Consider the following 24773-nt stretch of genomic DNA (forward strand, 5'->3'; position numbering starts at 1 on the left):
TTTTATAATTGAGAAAAGATTAAATTGAGTAAATAATGGCCACTCTAGTTTAATACAAAGGAAATATTTCGAAAATAAATTTGAACAAATCATTCACGAATTCTTGAAGATTTTATCCTCATTTGATTGTGTTAAAGTCCCGTTGGTTAATAAACATTTTTATTATAACTGTTCGACAGATAACATTTGTGTTGGCCCTTATTCATAAGCCTTGAATTCTTAGAGTAGGAATATATTTATTATTTAGTGCCCCAATGCCCTTAACACCTGTATGACAAATTGGATGTATACATTTCAGCTTTTTAATATTTTATTTTCTCTGTTGATTTGCTGCATTTTTTTTCCCCAGAGTCAAAGGTGCTCAATAGCTCTTTCAGACATCCCACAAGTGTATACATGTACAGTAAACATGGTGGACATCAGTCGCGGGAGGTAGGGGAGCACGACCCTTATGAATACAGCGGGCTCAGATCTCGAGGTCTGCTGTATACTGTTAGGTATTTGTTTTGGCTAAATATACAGCGGATCTGCCCCTATATCATGGGAACAAAAAAGAAGCTTTCTTGGTATCCCAAACAGGGGTTTTAGAATACCCCCCTCTCACCCTGGAGCCCTGAAATTGCGGACCATTGCTTTTTAATCCATTAATTGTGGCACCCTAGATAACCACCTACTCCACCTGCACTTTGTTCATGTCCTAGTTACTGTATGCCTATAACTTGATCCTCACAGCTTACAATATTAATATTGATACTGATCCTGTATATATTTAAAAAAAATTATAATTGTATACCTATATAGTGCATGCTTATAAAATTTCAAATGAGTTCTTTTTTTCACTCAATAAGTTATACAATAATAGTCTGCAAACTACTAAGAAATGTCTTTCCACCAGGAATCAATATGACAAGTGAAATAAGAATATAGTAGAAAAGAAATACTCCTATATTATACTATAGAAGCAGGGTGGCAATATTTTGGCATTTAATCCACACTTGCCTCAGTGTAGGCCTTTCTCTTTATATAACACTAGACTTGTCTTGGCACAAACTGATTTTTCATACTGGACTTATCCACAGGATCGGCTGCCTCCAGGCATCGGATATCTGTGCCAGAAGCAGATGGCTTCGGTCACTATAGTGTCCGTCTGCAGTACTGCAGCTCTGCCTCTATTCAAGTGTATAGGGGCAGAGTTGCAGTTCTACAACATGGCCGATATGCAGTGTACAGTGAACACTGCATAACATCCGGCTGCCTCCGGGCACCAGAACAGCTGATCGCTGCAGGGCACAGGTGTGGGACCACCACCGATCATAAACAGATAACCCATCCTGTGGATAGGTTATCAGTTGGAGTGCCCGGACAACCCCTTTAAAGTAACTCTCCCGTCAAAAATGTGTTTTTCTTTTACATTGTATAGTATCTGCTTTGTTTTTGCTCTTACTACATATTTTCTACATTCCAGCATAAAGTGGCGACTATCTTCATGGCTTAATTAATTTTGGGCCAGTAATTGAGTAGCCACATGTTAATAACCTCCCATTACATTGATATAAGCGGGCATATAAGTGAACACAACAAAGCCCCTCCAAGGCTGGGAAAGTGTTAAACTGGCAATTAGAAATGATGAGTCATGGAGCCTAAACATAAGAGATTTATACATCTTCGTATTATCCAAGCCCCATCATCAATGGTGTCCTATTGTTCTGCAGTGGGTGTAGTTATCATATGTTGTATGGATATATTTCCTATACGGACTCCGAAGTGGCTCAGGATCGCGAGGCTATATTGTTACGGCAGCAAAAATTTCAGCTGCGGGCAAGTAGGGGACACTAGTGGATCTCTGGAGCAGCACATTTAAGGAAAATGTGGGACTTTGTAGAGCTCCATGACTCAATCAAAAACAAAAAAAAATAAGGTTTTATTTAGTGACTCTCTAAGCCCAATACGTTAAACTACAAAACTTATATATTAAAAAAAACATGTTAGTACTAATAACTAACAATATATACAAAAAGAAAAAAACTTGCAACATTAACTATGGTTTCCTGTTTTGGTGCATTGAGCAGACAAAGTCTATGGGGGATTTAACCCTTTCTACAATTAGATCAATGTTTTCTGAGCTAGGGAGGGGACTCATTGTCTGGGGCCTACCAAGGGTTTTCAGGGCTGTCCAGTATAAAGGCCCATTAGGGCATGTTCTAACAGATGCATATACATTTTATATGTGGCAATATTAAAATGTCACATGGACATATATCACTTTATAGTTTTTTTTAAAATATTTAAGTAGAAGTCTGCTGGTGGGACAAAACAAAAAGGTTACAATTACTAAAAAGAAATTTTACGTTTACAGAAAAAAAAAATGCAAAATATATAATGAACACTTTTTTAAATAAAATTTTTATTGAATAAAAAAAGTGACAGTAAAAAAAATACAAACATTTGGTATCCCTATATTCGTGATGCAAAGTTGAATAACAATTATGTCTAAATAAAATTGTTCCGCAAAACACAAGGTCCAAGCCGCTATATGAACAAGAAAAATAATGGGTAACGGAATGAGGTAAATATTAAATATTAAAAAGGGGTATTCCCATCTTGAACATTTGTGGCATAGCCACAGAATATGCCAGTATGTCACCTCTGGTACCTGCACCAATCTATAAAACGGGGCCCCCTGAACCCGTTCTACCTTGCTCGGCTCCCGCTGTCTCCTGTTCACTTTCTGAATAGGCAGACAGGAGTTACAAAAACAGCCGAGCTTGCTGAGCTATGCGGTTTTCGTAACACCCTTAGAAGTGAATGGGAGTTATGGAAACAGCGTGGCACGGCAAACTATGGGGTTTCCATAGCTCCCGAGTTCCGGAAATGGAGTTGATGGACCATAAATGTCCAAGATGGGTAAACCCCTTAATGCTAAAATTGTCTCAGTCCTTAAAGGGGTTTGTTCCATTAATAGAAATGGCAATATATAAACTCAATATACATTTTGGAGTAACTTTCTAAAGTATTGTGATAAAAAAAAAAAAATCCTCGCAGAAATATGGTAATTATCTGCTTGTAATAGCACCCCGTGGTCTTCAAATGTACAGGTCTCTGCACATCATTCAGAATGTCAGCTGTGCATGCACAGTACAATACAGTAAAAGAAACAGGCATATCTTTAAGACTAGACATATGCCTTATTTCAACATTTCAGAGTACACAGGCTTCAAGCAGTAAGGGTTAAAGCCACTAGATAACCTCCTCACCAGTCCGTGCTGCTCTCCTCCTTATCAGGGACAGAGATTAGAACTATTGTTCAGCACAAGCAGTGAGGTGCTTATCTAATGGCTTTTTTTCCTCACTGCTTGCTGTCTGTATACCTCTTACTGCTCATGCTGGGCTTTCTTTCTCTGTTTGTTTCACTGATTAGAGCAGCAGCTGCACGTCTAACAGAGTTTTACTAGAATGATGCGCCGAGACCTATACATTTGAACACCAGGGGGTGCTATTACAAGCAGATAGTTGCCATATTTCTGCGAGGAAACATTTTTTTTTTTTTTAACAATACTTTAGAAAGTTACTCTAAAATGTATATTGAGTTTATATATTGCCATTTCTATTCATGGCACAATGCCTTTAATGGTTTAAAATGAATTCACTTAATTAACTGTTTTTATTGTCATAGGGGACTTGGCTGTGGGTGTGGTCATATTGATTAAATGGGGCCTTAACAACCAGATGTTTTGTGCCTAGAGACTTCATATGGTCTAGCCAAAAACATTATCTTTCAAATGAAAGGCCTTTAATGCTCTTTTCCATCAGTGGTTGTGGATGTTACGGAAATTAAGAGCTTCATCTAGATGTAGTTCTCATTTCTGCACAGCACTGGAAATAACTATTCAGTCAATGATTTAAGAGATGCATTGAGCTCAGATCACATTGAGATTAAATACACATTTTGACCATGTGTGTAATTTAATCAGCCGGCAGAGAATAAAATGAATTGAGGAATATTTTTCTAACTTAACTAGTTAATTCAGACTGGCTCGTGAAATAATGATTTCATCATTGACATTGTTTATTGAGTTTTAATATGGTAACATGGTCAGTTCTTAGGTAAAGGAACAGTTTTTACATCAATAGCTCATCTGTATTTAAGTCAGTTTTGCAGTATGATGAGTAGAGGGTACAGTAGAGGGTATCATTGGGGTACTCACAAAAAAATGGAGCAATTGGATCAGTCCTTACAGTTATAGACACTGAAGATTCTGGTGTAGACATGGTTATAGACACTGGTGAAAAAAAAAGGAGCAAACTTTAATATAGATCTGATTCATGTGACGTGGTAAAGAACCAGGTGGTTTTTAGGGAATATTGTAATTGTTAGTTAAGAGCTATGTACGCCTTTGAAATCAATATACATTTAATAAATATCTCAGTGTGTTTGGTGCAACTTCCTAAATACTTTATGAAAAATAATGTTTTATTTTGAGATACAGCCGCTTTGTATCCTTTATATAGAGCAGCTGTATCTAGCACTGAGACCTGAATCTGTCAGGTCAGCGGCACTGATGGGTTCAGTGTCAGCGGGTCCTCAGTGTCTCTGAATGCAGGATCGAGCTGTTACCCATCACATCCAAGTTGTCCCTGAACCTGTCAGTGCCGCTGACCTAACTGACTCAGGTCTCAGTGCTAGATACAGCTGAAGTGTATTCTGTATACAGAGCAGCTGCATCTCAGAGTAAAAATATTTAATAAAAAGTATTTAGAAAGTTGCACCAAACATACTGATAGACTTTTTTTTTTTTTTTAAATAAAAATGTCTAAGGTTTACTTAGCTGATATCTTTTAGGGAAGAACATCAAATAAAGACCACAGAATTATAATAGATTAAAGGCTGTGTCCAAGATTCAGTGAAACATTAGTACCATATTCCTGGCAAAGTACTAAAATCCCAGACAGGAATCCCCTGATATGAAATGTCAGTCATGTACTGCTTTAGACAGATTGAATTTCCACTGAGGATCTTTGCCACAGAAGTTGGGTCGATAGCAATATCACAGGGGCCACTCATTGGCTGCTCAAATGGAAGGCCTCATGCACACGACCGTAGCCATGTGCACAGCCGTGATTTCCGGGTTGGCTGGCCACGGAGTGACAGCCGCGAGCCGTCTGCAAATCACGGGTTGTGCACATGGCCGCGGCCATTATTTTCAATGAGCCCGGACCACAGAACACGGCCGTAATAAGGCTTGCCCGTTCTTTCTTGCGGTCCGGGCTCCGGGGCCATGCACGGACCGTGAAAACCACGGCCGTGTGCATGGCCACATAGGAATGAATGGGGCCGCAATTCTCCTGTGGATTTTCTGGGGAATTGCGGCCGCAAAAGCACCGGGGTGTGCACGGGGCCTAAGTTCCTGTAATAAGTATATCTTAAAATTAGATTAAGGGAGAGACTGGCACTCCTCTATGGTAATAACGTTCAGATTTGAGATTTTACACGAATGACAGACAATGAAAATGTTTACCTATTATAGTTGTTCAGAATTATCGACACCACTCTATATTCGCACACGAAGAGAGTTCTCTCAGTAATATTTACAGGGCTCCAAGCTCACGAAGTCGACATCAGCCAGAAATATCCCATTGTCCTAGTAATATTGTAAAAGAAATTAGAAAAACCAAAAAAACTTTTCATGGAGTGTTGCCAAGACTGAAGATATAGATTTCAGCTGAAGTTTTGAAAAACCTTGGATCTTTTATTTGAACGGTGTTACGTGTTTCAACCCGAATGGAGGTCATCAGGCAGATTTTAGTTTAATTCAAAATGATGGGAAGAACTTTAACAGTTGAATTTTTCTAGTAGTTCTGTAGGTCAATATTGAAAAATAGTAACTTGCAAGTAAAAAAAAAAATCAAAAGCAGATTTGGAAGGTGATTTGGAGTAGCTTTAAAGGGGGCAGCAAATACACAGTACCACGCAAAGAGCAGTTATCAGCATATATTAAGCTATGATACTGATCCTGATATATTGTAGCAAACCCTTAGAACATGAGAGAGTTTTGTATTGGAGGTTAAAATTTTATTCCACTTTGAAAAGTGGTGATTACGTTTATCGTTCATTAAATATATATTTTTTCTATCTGTATCTAGCTGCTGGGCATTCTACTTTTTCTTTTAGGGTAAGTCCAAACAAGAGCAACACGACCGGCACCATGTATGGCGCGTCTGTCAAATAACCCGTTAATGGTTATTGTGGGTAATTCGGCCCTTTACCTCCAAAATAGTTTGGCCAATAATTAATACACCCTTTATGGCCACACGATTTTGCAGGTAAAGGGCTGTTTTATCTGCAATAACACGCGGCCATTGATAGGCTATTCGACAAGCGCGCCGAACATAGTGCCGGCGTGGTTGTTGACTGGGTCAGGACTGCTCCGTTTGGACTTACCCTTAGCTCACAAAATCTTGCAGAAGTGCCTGAACACAAATGTAGGAAGCACAGGTATGAGAAGTATTAGGTCTGTACTGCCAGATACAAGTCAAAATCGTCTGAAATGCTGCCACTATTGCCTTCTACCGTATGTAGCAAAAACTACATAACAGGAAATTTGTCCATTAGGGAAACAAGTTCACATATCCACTTCTCATGGATATACAAAAGGTGATATATACAGTTAAATCTTCCTAGAAGACTACCCTTTTGAGAGGACTGCCCCCACTCTTCAGCCAGATTTAATTTTTCTGTGACCAATTTTCCCCACTCTATAAGCAGACCACCCCCTCATCCAACCAAAGACAATTTTTTTTTTTAGCACGTTTTCCATTGGGAACCCTTTTCAAATAACCACAAATTGGGCTTTCATGTGCAGTTTATCATCTGAAAGCTGGCCCGCGCTATGCCACATTAATGAATTGGAGAGAGCAGGAGGAGACTTGCTTGCCACATCAGGGGAAAGAAGCCATCAGCATCACACGGCATTGTTGGGGCAGAGAGCAGGAAAAGGATAATTTCTACCACCACAGAGCATCATTGGAAAGAGGCTGTCCAAGAACGGGAGGGTGCAGCCCACATCATGCTGCACTGAACAGCCTGCAGGATTGCTGAGCAAGAGAGACTGCAGACTGTTACTAGAGTGCCACGTTTTGCAGTGGGGAGGGGGGGGGGGCATGGATAACAGAGCCTGACTGCAATCTAAGAATGAGGAAGGAGCCATGCTGGTGTACGGTACTATATAAGAATGAGATGGGGAGCAATGCTGGAGAATAGAAATGAGTGGATTCTTAACGGGTTCCAGGAATGAGAATAGAGCTATGCTGGTGACCAAGCTGGGAACCCAGAATTAGAAGGGTGCCATGTTGGCGATTAGGGATTAGAGTGGGGCCATGTTGGGAACCAGGGATGAGAGGGTAGCCATGCCGGGGACTAGGAATAGAAAGGGGAGTTATTTTGGAGACTAGGAATGAGAGGACAGCTATGTTGGGGACCTGGAATGAGAGGGAGAGCCATGCTGGGGACTAAAATCTAGAGCGCTGTTTGTGCTGTACAAATTTGCCTAGTACATTACAATCTCTAACCTGAATTCTGTGTATTTTTCTCTTTGACAGGACCACCCCCACAAAAGACCATTTTTCTGTGCAATTTTGGGAGGTCGGCTCAAAGAGGTTTAATCTATTATTGCATAATGATCAGATTTTTCATTCAGGTGTCTCAGAAAGCTGGGTGGCACTCCCCAATGAGAGTTGTAATGGCACTTGTATTAGTTACTTTCCTAAAAACAAGTTGAATTTCAGATCTGAACCGTGGACTTAGGTTTCTGGCAATAAAAGACCACTGTCTGAATATACTCACTTGATCCATCTGTTTCAGGTATAATACTGGGGATACACACGTACTGTTGATTTTTAGCCTGCATCCCAGTTGTAACCAAACAAACTATTTATGTACAGACCTGTAGGGTGTCTGTACTGTTAAGTGAACAATCTACAATGCTTGTCTGTGTACTGCACCAATGAGTCTCTTGTCGCAGTGTGTAGAACAGTGCACCTATGTGATATACGAAGCACAGTTACATTATTATACATACAGAAACAATATGTTTGTGTCTCCATAGACTTATACTCTAAAACAGTGCATGTATTTAGATTTATTTAGTCTCCAAAATACTTAAAATTTACATACAGATGTAGCCATCTTTATCTTGATTCTGATAACTTGTTGCAGGGCGATATCAAACAAAAGCCATTGGAAAGTCATTGAAAGAGTCAAGTTAAAGTTTCTTGCCACTGTGTATTTAATGAGTCCAGAGTCAAGATAAAGATGGCTACATCTGTACACATCTATATTGGCAGATTGTTTTTATATCTATTGGGTGACAGCCAATATTGCTGCCATATAGCTTTTGAAGGGGTTAATATGAATGGAAAGCCATTATGTAGTGGTAGAGTTGCAGAGAACATCTTACACATAACTAGACAGATTTACTTTTTAGGTGAATGACAACCACTGTGGTTATTGTAATGGCAGCTATGTTGACTAACACCCAGCTTCCCCAGAAACAGATATTCTGTAACTAAGAAGCTAAATAGTTAACAGAAGAAGACAACTCAAAGACTTGCTATTCACTTCTGTTTAATCTATTTGTAGAAACTATTCACATAACGTTACGCTCATATTCTATTTGATTGAAAAGGAAAAGGTCAAGTACATATCCTACATTTAGTTGCTTATTTTTTTATTTGAATACAAAGTGTTTTTCTTATATTATGCACCTTTTGTTGCTATTCTAAGAATTGAAAATATCAAAATGCCAGATGTTTTAGAGCGGAATACACAAACCGTATGCAGGAGATTGCTATTTTTTTTCTGACCTAGGAAATAACAGCATAAAAATATATTGTAAATCAGTGGCATGCCTAGAAGGGAGGGAACCCTGTAGGGTGATCAAACTATTTAGCCCTCACAATGCTGCTAGCTTTATGGGCGTAGCTAAAGGCTCATGAGCCCTGGTGCAAAAGTCCTCCTTGGGGCCCCCAATGTCTCCTTATTGCCAGAAGACGTGTGATACTGCCTGCTGGGGACTGTATTTATGTCAATCACATGGTAGACTTCGATGCAGTGCAGGGCCCCAGTGGACAGTATTCTTATACTTACCCTCCTTGCTCCTGAGCCAGGTTCTCGTCGGCTTTGGGCACAGTGCGGGTACTGACGCCATTCAGCTCCACGACGTCATGTGCGGCACACAATGTTGTGAAGCCGTGACGCTGAAAGGGGTCAGGAACAATGTTGTGCCCGAACCCAACTGCGGAGAGATGTCGGTAAGTGTACTGTCAGGGGCAAATGCAGAATTTTTAAAGGGGGGGGGGGCGTTTCCAAGCGTATACTTTTCATCACGCTCCTGCTACCCTCTGTTTTTTATGCTACAAATATTGTTCTGAATGTATCCACCAGCTGAGCCCTTTATATTACAAGTTCTAACAAAAAAGGGCTAAGCGATATGTGCTGACCACAATTGGTAGCGTAAAAAGCAGCGTAGATCGTGCCACACACAGTGCCACTTGTAGATTATGCCCCACACTGCTCCTGTAGATCATGCCTCACAGAGTCTATGTAGATAGCCACACCACCTTTGTAGATAGTGCCACACAACCCCTTGTAGATAGTGCCTGGGTGCCCTCTAAACAAATAAATATACATAATCACCTAGGCTTTCCCACGAAGAACACAGCTTCACAGCCTCCTCAGTCCAGCAGCCTATGAAGCACCAAGACGGCATCCTTGTGTAGGCCATAGGATCCTGTCCCAGCGTCTTATAGGCAGCAGGCCTAACGTGACCTGTAGCCTAGTGAATGGCAGAGCTGTGAGCAGGCACCCTTCACCGCCATAGTATTCAATGCTATAACGTCCTGAGGACACAGATAAAACTTAGTGTGGCAGTTGCTCAGGGTACCAGGCTAATGCTCTGTGCTAGCAACATCACTGGGTGCTAGCTCTGTGTTAGTGGCTCCTTCCAACCCTGGTCACGGGGGTTTCTGGACAACTTTATTACGTAGGCCCTAATTACTACAGAAACTGCCGATAGACAGTGTGGGGGCCGTGGTCCCCCCTGGCTGTGGGGCCTGTCACAATTGTGACCGCTGCGACCCCATAGCTACACCACTGCTGACACAGACCTGGTGTTGGTTCCCCTCTATACTTTCTTTGACCCTTGGGCCAATTCCCACCCTCCTGTCTGATAACAATGGAGTTCCCCTCTATAGGAGAGTCCTGCAGAGGTGCTCGTCACCCAACAGCAAACAGTGTAGGACCAAACCAATCTAAGCCCGTTCATCTCCTGCCCATAGCAGCAGCACGGTCTGCCTCTATGTTGTGATCGCTATTTACTATCATATATAAAGTCTGTTACACACATGACATATATATATATATCATTTCAGCTCAGGCTGGTTATATGTTCTATTCTGATCTGTTATTCATAGAACACATAAGTAAGTAGTCCCTAGTCCATGTCCCCAGTCCTAATATCTCATATTCTATCACTGTGTGATTGGCAGGAGTTCAAATACTGGAATCCTCACCACCTTCCAGAATAAAAAGAGCCATGCCACTGGTTGAAGTGCGGCAGCTACTACAGATTTTTTCCAGGCACTGCTACTGTCACTCATGCACAGTGCCTGATATTCAATTGAATGGAGCGGTGCTGCAATACACAGACATAACGCATGGACAAGAGTGGCACTGTGTCTGGATTAAATCTAAAAAAAGCCTCTTTGTTCCCTTAATCCTAAAGTTATGCCATTATTTTTTAACCTCACATAACCTCTTAAAAACAAACCACATATACACCGTACAGATAAAGTACATTAAAGATTTCAAATAGTCTTTATGGAGTCAAGTGAAATTAACTGAACTGCAATGAATGAACAAAAAAACAACCTATAATTATAGAGTAACCCACAAGTCAAGTATCTAAATATAGATATAAAAACGGCATACACATTATATATTCCAAACAACTGAATTAACATGATATATTCACAGAACTCTGTCATTAATATAAATCGATCCAAAAGGATTGCGTCTCAAATGTCTCATTCCCTCAGGACCTAAAGGGAATTTCTTCAATGAGAATTACTATAATGCTTTTGATTTTTCAATTGTTAAGCAAAGGCTTAGTTTTTCAGTGTTAATCAATGTGCGAAGTGAAACATTCTCACTATATTTCCAGCCACAAAGTTGTGATCAGGCCCTCGTCCATGTGAGATATGAAGCTATGAGGCTGTGTGTATAGCGGAAACTAGACACGGTAACTAGGTAAGTTGTGATGTGGTGGAATAGAAACAACCAAAAAGATCTTCTCTGGAAGTCTACGACCTACAACATTGCCTTCTTCAAGAAAAAAGAATTTACACAGCTTCTTCCCTCAAAGATCCCAGGCTTTAACTATTCTAAATTCAGATTAAAGTGTAACTAAACAGTCAAAAAAAGTTTGGCATCTCAAAAGTTCTGATCGGTAGGGGTCTGAGCACTGAGACCCGCATCGGTCGCTAAAACGAAACGGCAGAAGTGCTCGGGTGAGTGGTATACAGGCTCAGACTTTCTATTGAATCCATACACCACTTGTTCGGCTTTCCGAGAACAGCTGAGCAGAGACGAACCGGCACAGTGCTCTACCGACCCCTTCCGCCTCTGTTTTAGCGATCAGTGGGAGGTCTCCGTGCTCAGATCCCCACCAATCAAACCTTTTGACATGTCACTATGACAGTTTAGTTACCCTTTAAGAAGCCTAACTAATTATTCCTTTCCATCCTTTCTTTTTTCAGCTGCCAATGCATACAGTGCCACTTGTGTATAGTACATATGCAGTGTAAAATGATACCGCTTTTTAGTTCCTATCACCACAGCATAACCTTACTAGTTAACTGACCTTCAGCTGGCACCTGCATCTCGAAGTAGTGAATATATTTTCTCGCTTGATTGGCATAATAGTTAGGTGCCAGGTTATTGGTTATCTTAATAAAAAAAAACATATTAGCGGCCCGTGATAACGTACACGGCCGTGTGCATGGGGCCTTACCAAAACTCCTCTAAATGAGTGCAACTCAACATCATGCGTCGGACTGCGTCTGATATCTAGGGCATAGCGAATCAGGTCGCACTCCAATATCATACATGAATTTAGGGATTTTATACACCCAAAGCAGTAAGTATAAATCACAATCTTTGGGAATAGGAACAACTGAGGTAAATTTTTTAGTCATTATTACCAATGCCCATCATCCATAGGACTAATGTCTCCCTCTCATTTCCTATACTATGCTCTGTACAGGATGTTTAGCCAAGACTGCTGCCAACACGGATCTATATAATCCCGATATAACCCCAGTTGAGGAGTCTCTAGTGGCTATAAAGTGGATTATTTTATTTGAAGTAACCCCCAGTCCTGTATCAGTGACCTCAGTTTAGTAGGAATGCCAAAACTGTAAAAATATATAGAACTAGGGGCGGACACAGACAGCTCGGGGATCACTTGCAAGAACAGTATATAGGCCCTTTTCTCTCAAATATCTTATCATACATCACCATCTTATGTCGTTCTAACAATCCATTAGTAATTGTTTGCCATAAAATGTATTTACATGCAATCTAATAGAGTAATGCTGCTTTAAAGGGGTTGCCACTACTGGACAACTGATGACCTTTTAGTATATCATCGGTGCGGTCCGACATTCAGACCCTACACCGTTAAGCCACTCCGGCTGCACATGACAGAAGCCGTTGACTCCGGACACTGAATAGGGGCAGATCTGCAGCACGGCCGCTATGCTGTGTACCGAGCCAACTGCTTCCGGCTCCGTACATAGCATAATGGACAACAACATCCTGTGCCTAGAGGCAGCCAGAACGACTTAACGGCACGGGGTCCCGGTGTCGGACCCACACAGATAATATAATAATGACATATCTGGTGGATAGGTCATCAGTTGTCCAGTAGTGGACAACCCCTTTAAGGCGACAGTGGGCCCCTTAGGAATTTTAAAAAAAAACAATGTATCCCATACGGAGGTGTGCTGTTTGGCCCCCTCAACTGACTGCAGTTCACAAACTTTCCACCATAATTTGTGCATGAGTTGGAGTAGGCGGACAAACCATGGAATTTATGCGCTTCCAGCGCCTCATAAGAATGGGGTACCAAAATAATGTTGCAATAACTGTTGATGTGAGACACCTCTACTATCCCCTCCCAACAGTGAAGATGATGGAGCTGAGCCACTAGATAATCCCCCCCAAGGGTTAGAGACCGCTAGACATCCCACTTCTTTACCCCTTTGTGATGTTTCTAGTTTGATACATGTAGTTCCTCCCCACCAAATCAGTCCCTGAAAAAGAGGGAAGTACGTCAAGGGTATTTATACAGGGGAATTATGCAGGATATATAATAATTGCTGCATCCGATAATAATTTTAATGATATTTGTTCTGCCCACTACCGATCGAGGCAGCCGAGACAAACCTGTTTTCCATTTATATTTAGTAATAATTTTAGCAAGATTAAATTCAGTGGAGGCGCAGAGAATGTTATACCCAGGAAAGCAAATTTCTACACTATTTTCAGCCCACCACTAGAGCAGCTACTCACTCGATCCGGTTGTGGCATCTGCAACAGATCAGCATACAATGCCGCCTTTTCTTCTATATGGGCAAGTTGGAAACCTACAATTTCTGAATGGTGACAAATAAGAGCTGCTATTCGCTCAATATCCAAGGCAAAAGGTAAGGGGGACAAAGGGCATTCCTGTCAACTTCCCTTGCCCAATGCGAAAGACTCCACTAAACAGCCATTGATTCAAAGTACGGTATGGCCCTTGGATTCCCATGGAGTTGCTGGGTGAAAGAGAAATTGTGATCCCAAGCAAAACTTCTCCTATACTAACCATAGGTAATGCCATTCAATGCTGTCAAATACCTTAGCGGCATCCAACACGGGAAAAAAATATCCCTCTATTATCTGGATTATCCACTGTTAATTGGAGATTTAAATTAACCTTGACTAATAACAAAAGCCATTAAAAAAGTCAAGTTAAGGTTTCTTGTCCGTGTATTTGAGTCAAGATAAAGATGGCTACATCTGTATATATACCGCCGTAGACCACCAGATGCACAATTGTGGAGATAACGCGGTAGTAGAGATGTAGCCAAGTTTATCTTGACTTGCCACTGTATATTTAACGTGTTAAGGAACTTGACGTTTTCAATGGCTTTTGTTGTGTGATATCATGCTGCAGTTATAAGAGTCCAGATGAACTTGGCTACGTCTCTACCTTGGCTAGTATTTTTAAAATCAGTGGGCAATAGAGATATGGGTCTGTATGGGGTCCTTTTCTCGTTTCAAAAAAACTACTATGATTACTTCTTGCATGGAACGTAGTAATTCCTCTACTGTCAAAGCTTCCAGGGAGACTTGCAGAAGTTGAGGTAAAAGAATATCAAACTTTTTGTACAATTCTACCGGAAGCCCCTCTAAACCCAAGGCCTTATTAACCATTGAGGCTACTGCCTCCTGTATTTCTTTTAGTTGCAGTGAGCCATCGGAGTAAATTCTACCCTCCTCCGACAACACAGGTGGTAATGTTTTAATGCCCAAATATATTGAAATCTATTCCTTCGCACATCTAAGCTTCGAAGTATATATTTGTATATCTTTATAGCGTTCGGAGCTATATTGTTTTCTGATAAAGAGCTCAAAACTGCTGTATAGATATGGATTTAAAAAAAAAACATGTCTACCTGCAGCCACCACCAGGGGGCGCTTCGATGCTTACTGCATTCCGATTATACATTGATCTCACTAAGACATTATGCCGTAATCTTCCATGCATGGTGAATGCAGGCAGCCAGTATTGGCATCTTTTAACCCCCTAGGGAACAGTCTTTTGGTTTATTTTTGCCTAACTTGCGTATTTTTCAGTCAACATCGCTGTATGAGGACCTTTTGCGGGACAAGTTGTAATTTTAATGGCATCATTTTGGGGTACGTATAACTTATTGATTCTTGTATTAACATTTTTTGAGGTAAAGGAAAAAAAAACCTTGATATTTTACTATTCTTTTTTGCCTCTTAGATTTACACCGTTTACCGTGTGGTATAAATAGAATCACGTTATTCTGCGGGTCGTTACGATTGCAACGATACCAAATGTATATATTTTTTTAGGTTTTACTAGTTTTGTACGATAAAAACACTTTTTTTGGAAGTATTTGTTTGTGTCACCATATTCTAAGAGCCATAACTTTTGTATTAGTTTTTTCATATGAAAAGCATTTGCTTGTAGTGAGTTTATTTTTTTTATTTTTACTTGTTTTTTTTTTAAATTTATTTCTTATAAACAGACACTATTTTACTTTTTTAGTCCCATTATAGGGGTATGTTCACACAGCCTATTTCAATGTTTGCAGGTAAGTCGATGTAGCTACTTACCTGCAAACGCTGATGCTGCTGCAGAATCAACTGTAGCCTCTGGTGCCGATGTGTCCTCGCTCGTCTGACACGATGCAGGACCTGTGAGTGACGTCACAGCGTGATCTCTCGAGAACACGCTGTCTGCACTGCCAGAAGCTGGGCGTTCTGAAGAGAAGTGGATGATACTTCTTGTCAGAACGCCCAGCTAGTAAAAGTAGTAAACACGCCCCGATGTACGCACATAATACACGCCCAGTTGTACTTTTACTTTTCAACACGCCCAGTTGTACTTTTGCAAGCCTCATTTGCATAAATACAAAAATGGTCATAACTTGGCCAAAAATGCTAGTTTTTTAAAAATAAAAACGTTACTGTAATCTACATTGCAGCGCCTATCTGCTGCAATAGCAGATAGGGGTTGCAAAATCTGGTGACAGAGCCTCTTTAACATAGAGATTAATCTAAAAAATAAACTAGAAATCAAATCCCTCTTCCTAGAATCTTACTTTGTATGATTCTGGATTCAGCGGGACAGTCCCAGATTCCAGGCGGTGTTCTGCTGTCCCTGGCAGCCAGTGCTATGACCCTGTTTCAACTGTATCTGCATTCTCAGGATGCAGATACAGTTGACTCCAATGCTGAAGCAGAGAACAGTCAGCTCCCTTTTTCTGCATTCAACTATGGATTCCTGGGCCAGAGCAGCACAAGCTCTAGCCTGGGACTCCTGTCTTGGAAAAGTCATTGACGTCACTGTCCATATATGGACAGTGATGTCGGGGGTTTCCTCCAGGAGAGAAATCCCCGGCCGGAGCATTACGCTCTGGCTGGGGATTCAGTGTCTGGAGAAGCCCCTGGCATCGCTATTTATATATGGACAGTGACGTCAAGGGCTCCTCCTTAGATGGAATCCCTGGCCACAGCATGGCCCATGCTCTGGCCAGGGACTCCGCTCCTAGAGGGAACCCCAATGGTGCTATCTACAGGCAGAATGGTGCTATCTTCAAGGAGCGTGTGGCACGATCTACATGGGCACTGTGGCACTATATGGGCACCATCTATGTGGGCACTGGCACTTTATATGTGGGCACTATCTACAGTGTGCACTGTGGCATTATCTACAAGGGCATTGTGAAACTATGGGGCATTATTCTATATGGGGCATCTGTGGGCATTATACTGTATGGTGGCAGCTATGGGGGCATTATACTGTATAAAGGCATTATACTGTGGCCATTATACTGTATGGGGGCATTATACTGTGCGGGGCAGCTATTTGGCGTTCTATTGTGTGGGGACACTATGGGAGCATGATACTGTGTGGGATGAATATGGGGTGTGTATGGGCAGGGATTTGGTGGGGTTTGGGGCATGGCTTAAAAGGGAAAAAAAGATTGTCCCTCTTTGCGATTGCTTGAAAGTTGGGAGGTATGGGTTTACATAGCCTTAGAATTATAGTCAGATGTCTAATATGGACGCACTTTAGCATCTCTATTACGTTTGTGATGCCGTTCGCAATTCTACAGAACCAAACTTAGAAGGATTCTATGTTACATAGATAATACGGATGAAAAAAAGACACATGTCCATCAAGTTCAACCAAGGGATGGGAAAAGGGAAGGTAAAAACTTCTACACATAGGAGCTAATATTTTTTAGTTCTAGGAAATTATCTAAGCCTTTTTTTTAAAGCCATCTACTGTAGCTACTGTGACCAGCTCTTGCGGTAGACTACTCCAGAGTCTCCATCTATGAACTGGAGCCAAGAGCTAAACTGAATATTCTAGATGAGGACTCACTATTGCTTTGTAAAGTGGTAATATTACATCCCTGTCCCGTGAGTCCATGCCTCTTTTAATACACAACATTATTTTGCTGGCCTTTGAAGCAGCTGATTGACATTGCATGCTGTTATTTAGTCTATGATCTACAAGTACACCCAGATCCTTCTGAACAAGTGACTCCCCCAGTGTAGCTTCCCCTAGGACATACGATGCATGCAGATTGTTGGTACCCAGATGCATAATTTGACATCTACATTAAAGTTAATTTCCAAAACACTGTCCAAATTAGATTGCAATTTATAAACCTCTTCCATAGACTGAACTATATTACATAGCTTGGTGTCATCTGTAAACATAGAAATAGTGCTATTAATCCCATCCTCTATATCATTAATAAATAAGTTGAATAATAGTGGTTCCAGCACTGAACCCTGTGGTCACCACTTATAACCGGGGACCATTCAGAGTAGGAATCATTGACCACAACTCTGGATACGGTCCTTGAGCCAATTCTCATTCCAATTACAAACTATACTTTCTAAACCTATAGTCCTTACTTTACCCATTAGACGTCTATGGGGGACAGTGTCAAATGCCTTTGCAAAGTCCAAAAACACTATATCCACAGCGGCCCCTCTGTCTAGGCTTCTGCTCACCTCTTCATAAAAACAGATCAGGTTGGTTTGACAACTTCTGTCCTTATGTACTCGTATTATTGCCATTTGAAAGTGGCCTTAGTCAGTAGAAACTATTTATTTTGGAGTCTGAAGGACTACCTAAAGAATGACTACAGTGGGAAGTTTCCCAGAAAATAGCACCTGTATACAAGTATATCAAGTAAGTATAAAGTCTTTGTGGGCCTTTTCCTTTTTATACTTCGTTGACTTCACCCCTTTTGTTCTTTATTGTGTCATATGGCTCTTGTATAGTTTATACCGACTCATCTATGGGAGGAAGGAAATTCATAACAGCATATCTTTAGGTTGGGTTACAGTTTAGCATGGCCTGCACATGTTCGGCTCATTACTTTAAAGCTGGCATTACATAGTTTGCTCATAGTTTATACATGTTCAAGACCATTAACAAATTGTGATTTAGGATCTTACAATGTTAAAAACCTTATCTGGAAAATAATCCCAGTTTTTATAGAAACAGATGGGTCTGACTACTACTGTGGTTTAAAGCTACAGTATACAAACCTAATTATTTCTGACTTAGGACCAAGGAAAGGAAACAATAAAGGGTTCGAATGATGATACTAAATAAATTACTGTGATTGCTGAGGAATGGCTGAGGGGAAATGCAAACACAATATAATACCGCATTTAAGCGGATTACAAACTTGCAAAAAACAAAATATTACAACGTTCTTCGGAGACACCAAAGTCCATTTATTGAGAAAGGTTAAATAGTTATCACAGCTTCTGATAGGATGCAGTCTAGATCAGCATGGCTTAAAGGGGTTACGTGGGGATCAAAAATTATTATCAGTGTAGTCGCTGCAGTATGTGAATACACTCACTAATATACATTCCGGTCCCCCGTCAAGCACTATTTGAGATTTTCATAGCGATGACGGGGGACCGGAAGTCTAGTTGCACACCCTTCTATGTACTCGCTGTTCTACTGCTCCTGCTTGTACATAGAGTACAGCGGGGCCGCTCACATGACGAAGAGTCGTATCGTCATCAAAGTAGGCTGTGCAACTAGACTTCCGGTCCCCCGCCAGCGATATGAAAATCTCAGAATCAGCATCAGCTGGGTTTTTGTTTTATACAATTGTTAGAAATGGAACGGATAACTAAAGCATTCAATTACATCAATTTGCATTTGTTTTTCAGTTAAAGAGTTTGTCTAGTTCCAAAAAGTTGATGGCCTATCCTCAGGATAGACCATCAATATCTGATCTGTCGGGGTCAGATTCTTGTCACCCCCGCCGATAAGCTGTTTTGAAGGGCCACAGCGCTCGTACAAGTACTGCTTCCCCTTAATTTCCTTTACTGCTCACACTGAATCGCTGACACACTTGTAGCGGTGGTTCACAGTATTGCAGCCTTCTCCCATTAATTTCAATATAATACTGTGAACCACCGCTACAAGTGTCAGCAATTCACAGTGTGAGCAGCAAAGGAAATGAAGGGGAAGCAGCACTTGTACAAGCGTTTGCGGCCCCTTAAGAACAGCTGATCGACGGGGTTGTCGGAAGTAGGACCCTGACCGATGAGATATTGATTGCCTATCCGGAGGATAGGATATAATTTTTTTGGGAGAGGACAACCCCTTAAATTTCTTTAATCATATTTAAAGGGAAATCCAGCAAAATAATCCGATGATATGCTATGGATTTATGCAAGCGATTTTGCACCACCTCTGATTTCCAGAACCAGAGGCCTCTATAGTATTCAGTATAACTTGGAATTTATGATTGCTATCCCTGCTCATTGTGGTTTAAGAGTCCCGTGGGGGGGGGGGGTCCTTAGTGGCTCAGCTATCTCTATATGCACACTCATACAGGGAAGGATGTCAATCTCTGAGTAGGACCACCCACTGGTGCCATAAGCCCAAAGTTAACAGGAATTTAAAGGGAACCTGTCAGCAGGTTGCAGACCTCAAATCTGCGGACAGAGACATATAGGGGAGGGGAAGGGCATTTTTAGCTTACCTTTTTTTCTCGGTCATGCAACTTGCATTACCAAAAAAACAACTTCTAATTCCGCCGGTGCAGTGGTCACATGTGCCACCCTCTGCTCTATGTGACGGCTCTAGGGGCCGATCAGGGGACTACTATTACATTACTAAGAGCAGAGAGGGCTGGCAGCATGCAGCGCTGTAGCACTTACACATCAAATCCCGCCTCAGTGGCACATGTGACCGGCGCATTGGCAGAATTAACAATTTTCATACAGCTTGCATGACCGAGAAAATAGTTACGTTTAAAATGCCCTCCCCTATATCACTTTGTCCACAGTTTTGAGGCCTCAAAACTGCTGATAGGTTCTATTTAATTTGGTAAAATACAGGTCATACTGAAGATTTCTCAGATCTATAGTATATACCACTCTGCTCAGCTCCTCTACATGGAAGATAATGTGGTGTGTATAATATGACCAGTTCAGTCACGATCTGTGGGTATGTGGACCCACTGGGCCATACTGCCATAGCGGGATAGCAGCTGGCCAAACAGGGTACAAAGTCAATATCTATATTTCGGATAAAGGTACCTGTGGCAATTCAGACAGGAACAATTGTTTAAGCTCGGATAGAACTCAGGCAGCAGGCAGACAACAGGTGCGGTGAAACAGCAGGTGTAGTAGGTGACTAAACATGACTCAGACTCTGTACAGCACAGGAACATGGTAGCACAGGATGCAGGAACGCGAATACTGGAAACCACTCAAAAACCCATTTGCAAGACAAACACAGGTACGAACAATCAACACACAGGAAATGAAGGAAGGGGCAGGGCCCTTCTTATAGTCCAGGGTGTTCTCAGAGCAATCAGCTCAATCTCACACATGTGCGCGCTCTGGCTCTATAAGACTGGACTGAGCGCACATGTGCCCCTAGTGGTCACTGCGGGACAGGACAGCCGCATGTGCTGGCATGTCTGTAGAGAAAGGCGTCGGTAGGGTGATAGGAGTTCGTGGACAGCGACTGCGGACATTACAGGTTCGCTTTAAACCCTTTTTAAATGTTCATGGATTTATGTTACTAGTTATCAGACACCTGAAAGAGCTTTGCTAAGAATGTGGTGTTAGGCTTGGTTCACATGTCACGGTCAAAAATGCATTTTGAACGTGATGTGAAAACTCAGTCTAAGGTTTTAGTAACATGTAAACGGGATGAGACCATGGATTAAAGTTGAAGGTTTATTTACAGCTCGGCACTGAAATTTCAACTGAATATTTTGGTGGTAGAGTGGTTCTATTAACCCAAGCTGGGGACTTCATCCACATAGAAACTTTATTTGAAGTGTTTTTTAACGTATTTCATATTTCATCTGGGCTCCCTTCAATCTTTTTAGTGCACTAAGGGTTCTCTCACACGCTCTGACATGGAGCGTGTAAACGAGACAGCTCATTGATCGGCACTCATTTGCTCCTTTCACAAGGATCAATGCATGGGGGCGAGCGATAGTTACTCTGATCGCTCCTCCCCATACAGTTCCATTAAGTCGGCAGCACATCTCCATGTTCACACAGGGAGTTGTGCTGTCGACAATGATAATATTTCATGCTGCATAAACGATACGATCAACCAATGAACGAGCATTTGTTCGTTCATCGGCTGATTGTTGCTCCGCTTACACCGGACATTTATCGGGAATGAGTGTTCATATGGACACTCGTTTGCCTTATAATTGGCCCGTGTAATAGGGCCTAAACCTTTGTGATATTTATTGAGATGAGATAGTACAATTGCAAATTTTGATATGAATAAGTCAAAACGATGGGCAGGCCGAAACTCAGATAGATCTTATTATAAGTCAATGCGGTCTCCTGGGCGCCGGTGGTTTTTGTCATATAACAAATTCAGTGTTAAGTTGGGGATTTTGTTATAAACGGAATCCACAATGCAAATGTGAAAGGGCCTAGCATGTTTTAACCTAACATGCATATAGTAAATGGCTCGTACGGAACACGTAATTACTTGAAAACTATATGATACTTTTTTTTTTAAACTTTCTACAAGTACTATATCATACATTTCTTTATATGGGGGTTTATCGGTTACTGGTAGTTTTCATTTAATATCCCTGGGGGTCTAGAGTGGTTTAGCGATTTACCCCTAGTAACTCCGGTTGTCTAGGGTGATAAAGAGGTTAATATTGCTATTCACAGGGCCAGTTCCAGGTTTATGCGAGCCCTTGGATGACACAGACTTAGTGGGCCCCTTTGCGGTGGAACTCACGGTGGCAGTAAAATGGCAGAAAACGTCACTTTGTGCCTCCATATAGACGTTAGGCCCTGTTTATGCCCCCATATAGAAGTTAAGCCCCCAGTTTGTACCCCCATAAATTTAGTGCCCTCTGTAGATAGTGCCACACTGCCCCCCTCCCTGGCAGTGCCACACTGCCCCCTCCCTGATAGTGCCACGCAGCCCCCGCTCCCAGGTAGCGCCACGCAGCCCCCCTCCCAGGTAGCGCCATGCAGCCCACTCCTCCCAGGTAGCGCCACGCAGCCCCCTCCTCCCAGGTAGCGCCACGCAGCCCCCTCCTCCCAGGTAGCGCCACGCAGCCCCCTCCTCCAAGGTAGCGCCACGCAGCCCCCTCCTCCCAGGTAGCGCCACGCAGCCCCCTCATCCCAGGTAGCGCCACGCAGCCCCCTCCTCGCAGAGCAGTGTCCCAGGCAGAGTGCTAGTAAAGGCTCTGCTTCGGTACTCCGGCCCTGGGGAAGCCCCTGACATTACTGTCCATATTCGGCTAGTGATGTCAGGGGCAACCCCAGAGCGAAAGTCCCAGGCAAATCGCTACCAGCACTCTGCCTGGAACTCCTTCTCTCCTCCCGACATCACTGTCCATATATGGACCGTGATGCCGGCAGCGACAGCATCCGGTGGCCGACTGGCCCCCCCCCCCCAAGGTTAGAGGGCCTGAGTTCGCCGGGTGCTGACGCCGGCCCTGGATATTCATTATCCATTGGGGTCTAGGGTAGTTATGGGTAAATGTTTAATATCCCTGGAAGTCTAGGGTGGTGTAGTAGTTAACACAACAGTATTATATATTATAATTATATAGTTTATTTTTATATAGTTTAGTATGGTTGAAGTGGTTATTGGTGGTAAACTGAGACAGGCAGTCTACCTGTAATTTAATTGTATTTAATTTTATCTTAATGGGTCCAGAATTCTTAAGGCGCACTCTCACGTTGAGGTGTGGTTAAAAATGTATAGAAAAACATACCGTGATTTGGTGCATTTCTTGATGCGGGACCTCAACCGCAACGTATGAATGCACCCTTAGGGGTCAGAGATCTGACATAATTTTGCCCATGATTAGGTCTGTATGAGTTGATTTATTTTTTTCTGGATGTAAATAAGAAAGTTTCTAAGCTATCTTAAGATACATTTATATGAGACTAGAAAAAAAAATATTGATGAAATTAGACTTCCCTACCTTCTTTTTCGGATGCTGTAAAAAATGGATCTTGATTGAATGTCCGACAGAGGAAAACAGCAGGTACAAAAAAAACCTTATACTTACCCGTAGACAGGCCGGGCTGGACGCAGAAGCAGAGAGTTCAGGGTAAGTTTAGCCTTTTTTTTTAATTTATTTTTTTCTGAGTTGCGGTATTTGCAGCAGAATGACCGCTTTTCCATAGCAAAAATCACAACATCTGCTATTTGTTGCGGGTTTTACCTCCCCGTTGAATTCAATGGAGAAAACTATGTGTGGTTTTATCCTTATTGCATATGCCATTCAATGTTGGTGGAAAGCTGATTGATGTTCAACATGGGAATTGTAATGAAGGCCATTTAGCATTTTTCTATTAAAAAAAAACGACCTGAATTCAATATTTGGGGGTTTTACACAAGAGGACAATCACATGAAATCCTGGAGTGTTCTGTATTATGTATGTTTGTAATCATTTTGGAATATGTTGTACATGGTATAGTCACCTTGGTCCTCTTCAAATCTAAAATTGTTACAGTAAATCAAATGTTTAATTTTTATATACTTTTTTTGAGGTTTGTCCCATTGGATGACGGTTGTTTTCTTTTACAATAGAACTTCCAATGCAATGAAGCTATATTCGAGGCAGTCGAGCAGCAGGACCTGGATGCTGTCCAGATTCTCCTTTATCAGTACACAGCTGAGGATTTGGACCTTAATACTCCCAACAGTGAAGGACTAACACCCTTGGATATTGCCATCATGACGAATAACGTCCCTATTGCAAGGACTCTTCTGAAAGCTGGAGCAAGAGAGAGCCCACACTGTAAGTAATGTGAATTTCGGTGTACCTATAGTACAAGCAGCAAACCGTATCAAAATAACATAATAAAATCAACATATGGTGAATATCCACTTTTTAGGAAATTTTTTCGGTTTAAAAGTTTCCCTTCACATAGAGTTAAAAGGTAACTAAACTTAAAAAAAAACTTGTGACATGTCAGAAGTTTTGATCGGTGGGGATCTGAGCACTGAAAGGGCCAATGATCGCTAACACAAAACGGCAGAAACACACGGGTGAGTGCTGAACCGCTTGGATTCTAATTGCCTTTTTTACTCGGAAAACTGAGCAATTGGTCTACAGGCTCAATAGAAAGTCTATGAGCAGGTACACCAATTGCTCATCTTACCGAGAAATCCGATCAGAAATTAAGTGGCTCAGTGCTCACCGGAGTGCTTCTGCTGCTTTGATTTAGTGATCGTGAGGGTCTCCGTGCTCAGACCCCTGCCGATCAAAACTTTTTTAAAAGTTTACTTACCCTTTAAATTATGAAATCCTGCCTGCCTGCAGCCACCTCTAGAGGGAACTTACTGCAGACAGATTTTTTTATGGAATATATAAATATTTAAATCACATTCTAAGCCCCTAGTGG

General features: G+C 41.7%; 1 protein-coding gene across 1 annotated transcript in view; it reads left to right on the forward strand.

The window, feature by feature from the left end:
- ANKFN1 (ankyrin repeat and fibronectin type III domain containing 1) overlaps nucleotides 1-24773 on the forward strand; it is a 278523-nt gene that overhangs the window by 8243 nt on the left and 245507 nt on the right. Inside the window, exon 2 of the mRNA XM_075846863.1 lies at nucleotides 23956-24166. Within this exon, the coding sequence (XP_075702978.1) occupies nucleotides 23956-24166 (211 nt within the window). The remainder of the gene's footprint in view (nucleotides 1-23955; nucleotides 24167-24773) is intronic.

The sequence above is a fragment of the Rhinoderma darwinii genome, chromosome 13 (genome assembly GCF_050947455.1).
Source record: "Rhinoderma darwinii isolate aRhiDar2 chromosome 13, aRhiDar2.hap1, whole genome shotgun sequence".
In the NCBI taxonomy this organism is placed as follows: Eukaryota; Metazoa; Chordata; class Amphibia; order Anura; family Rhinodermatidae; genus Rhinoderma; species Rhinoderma darwinii.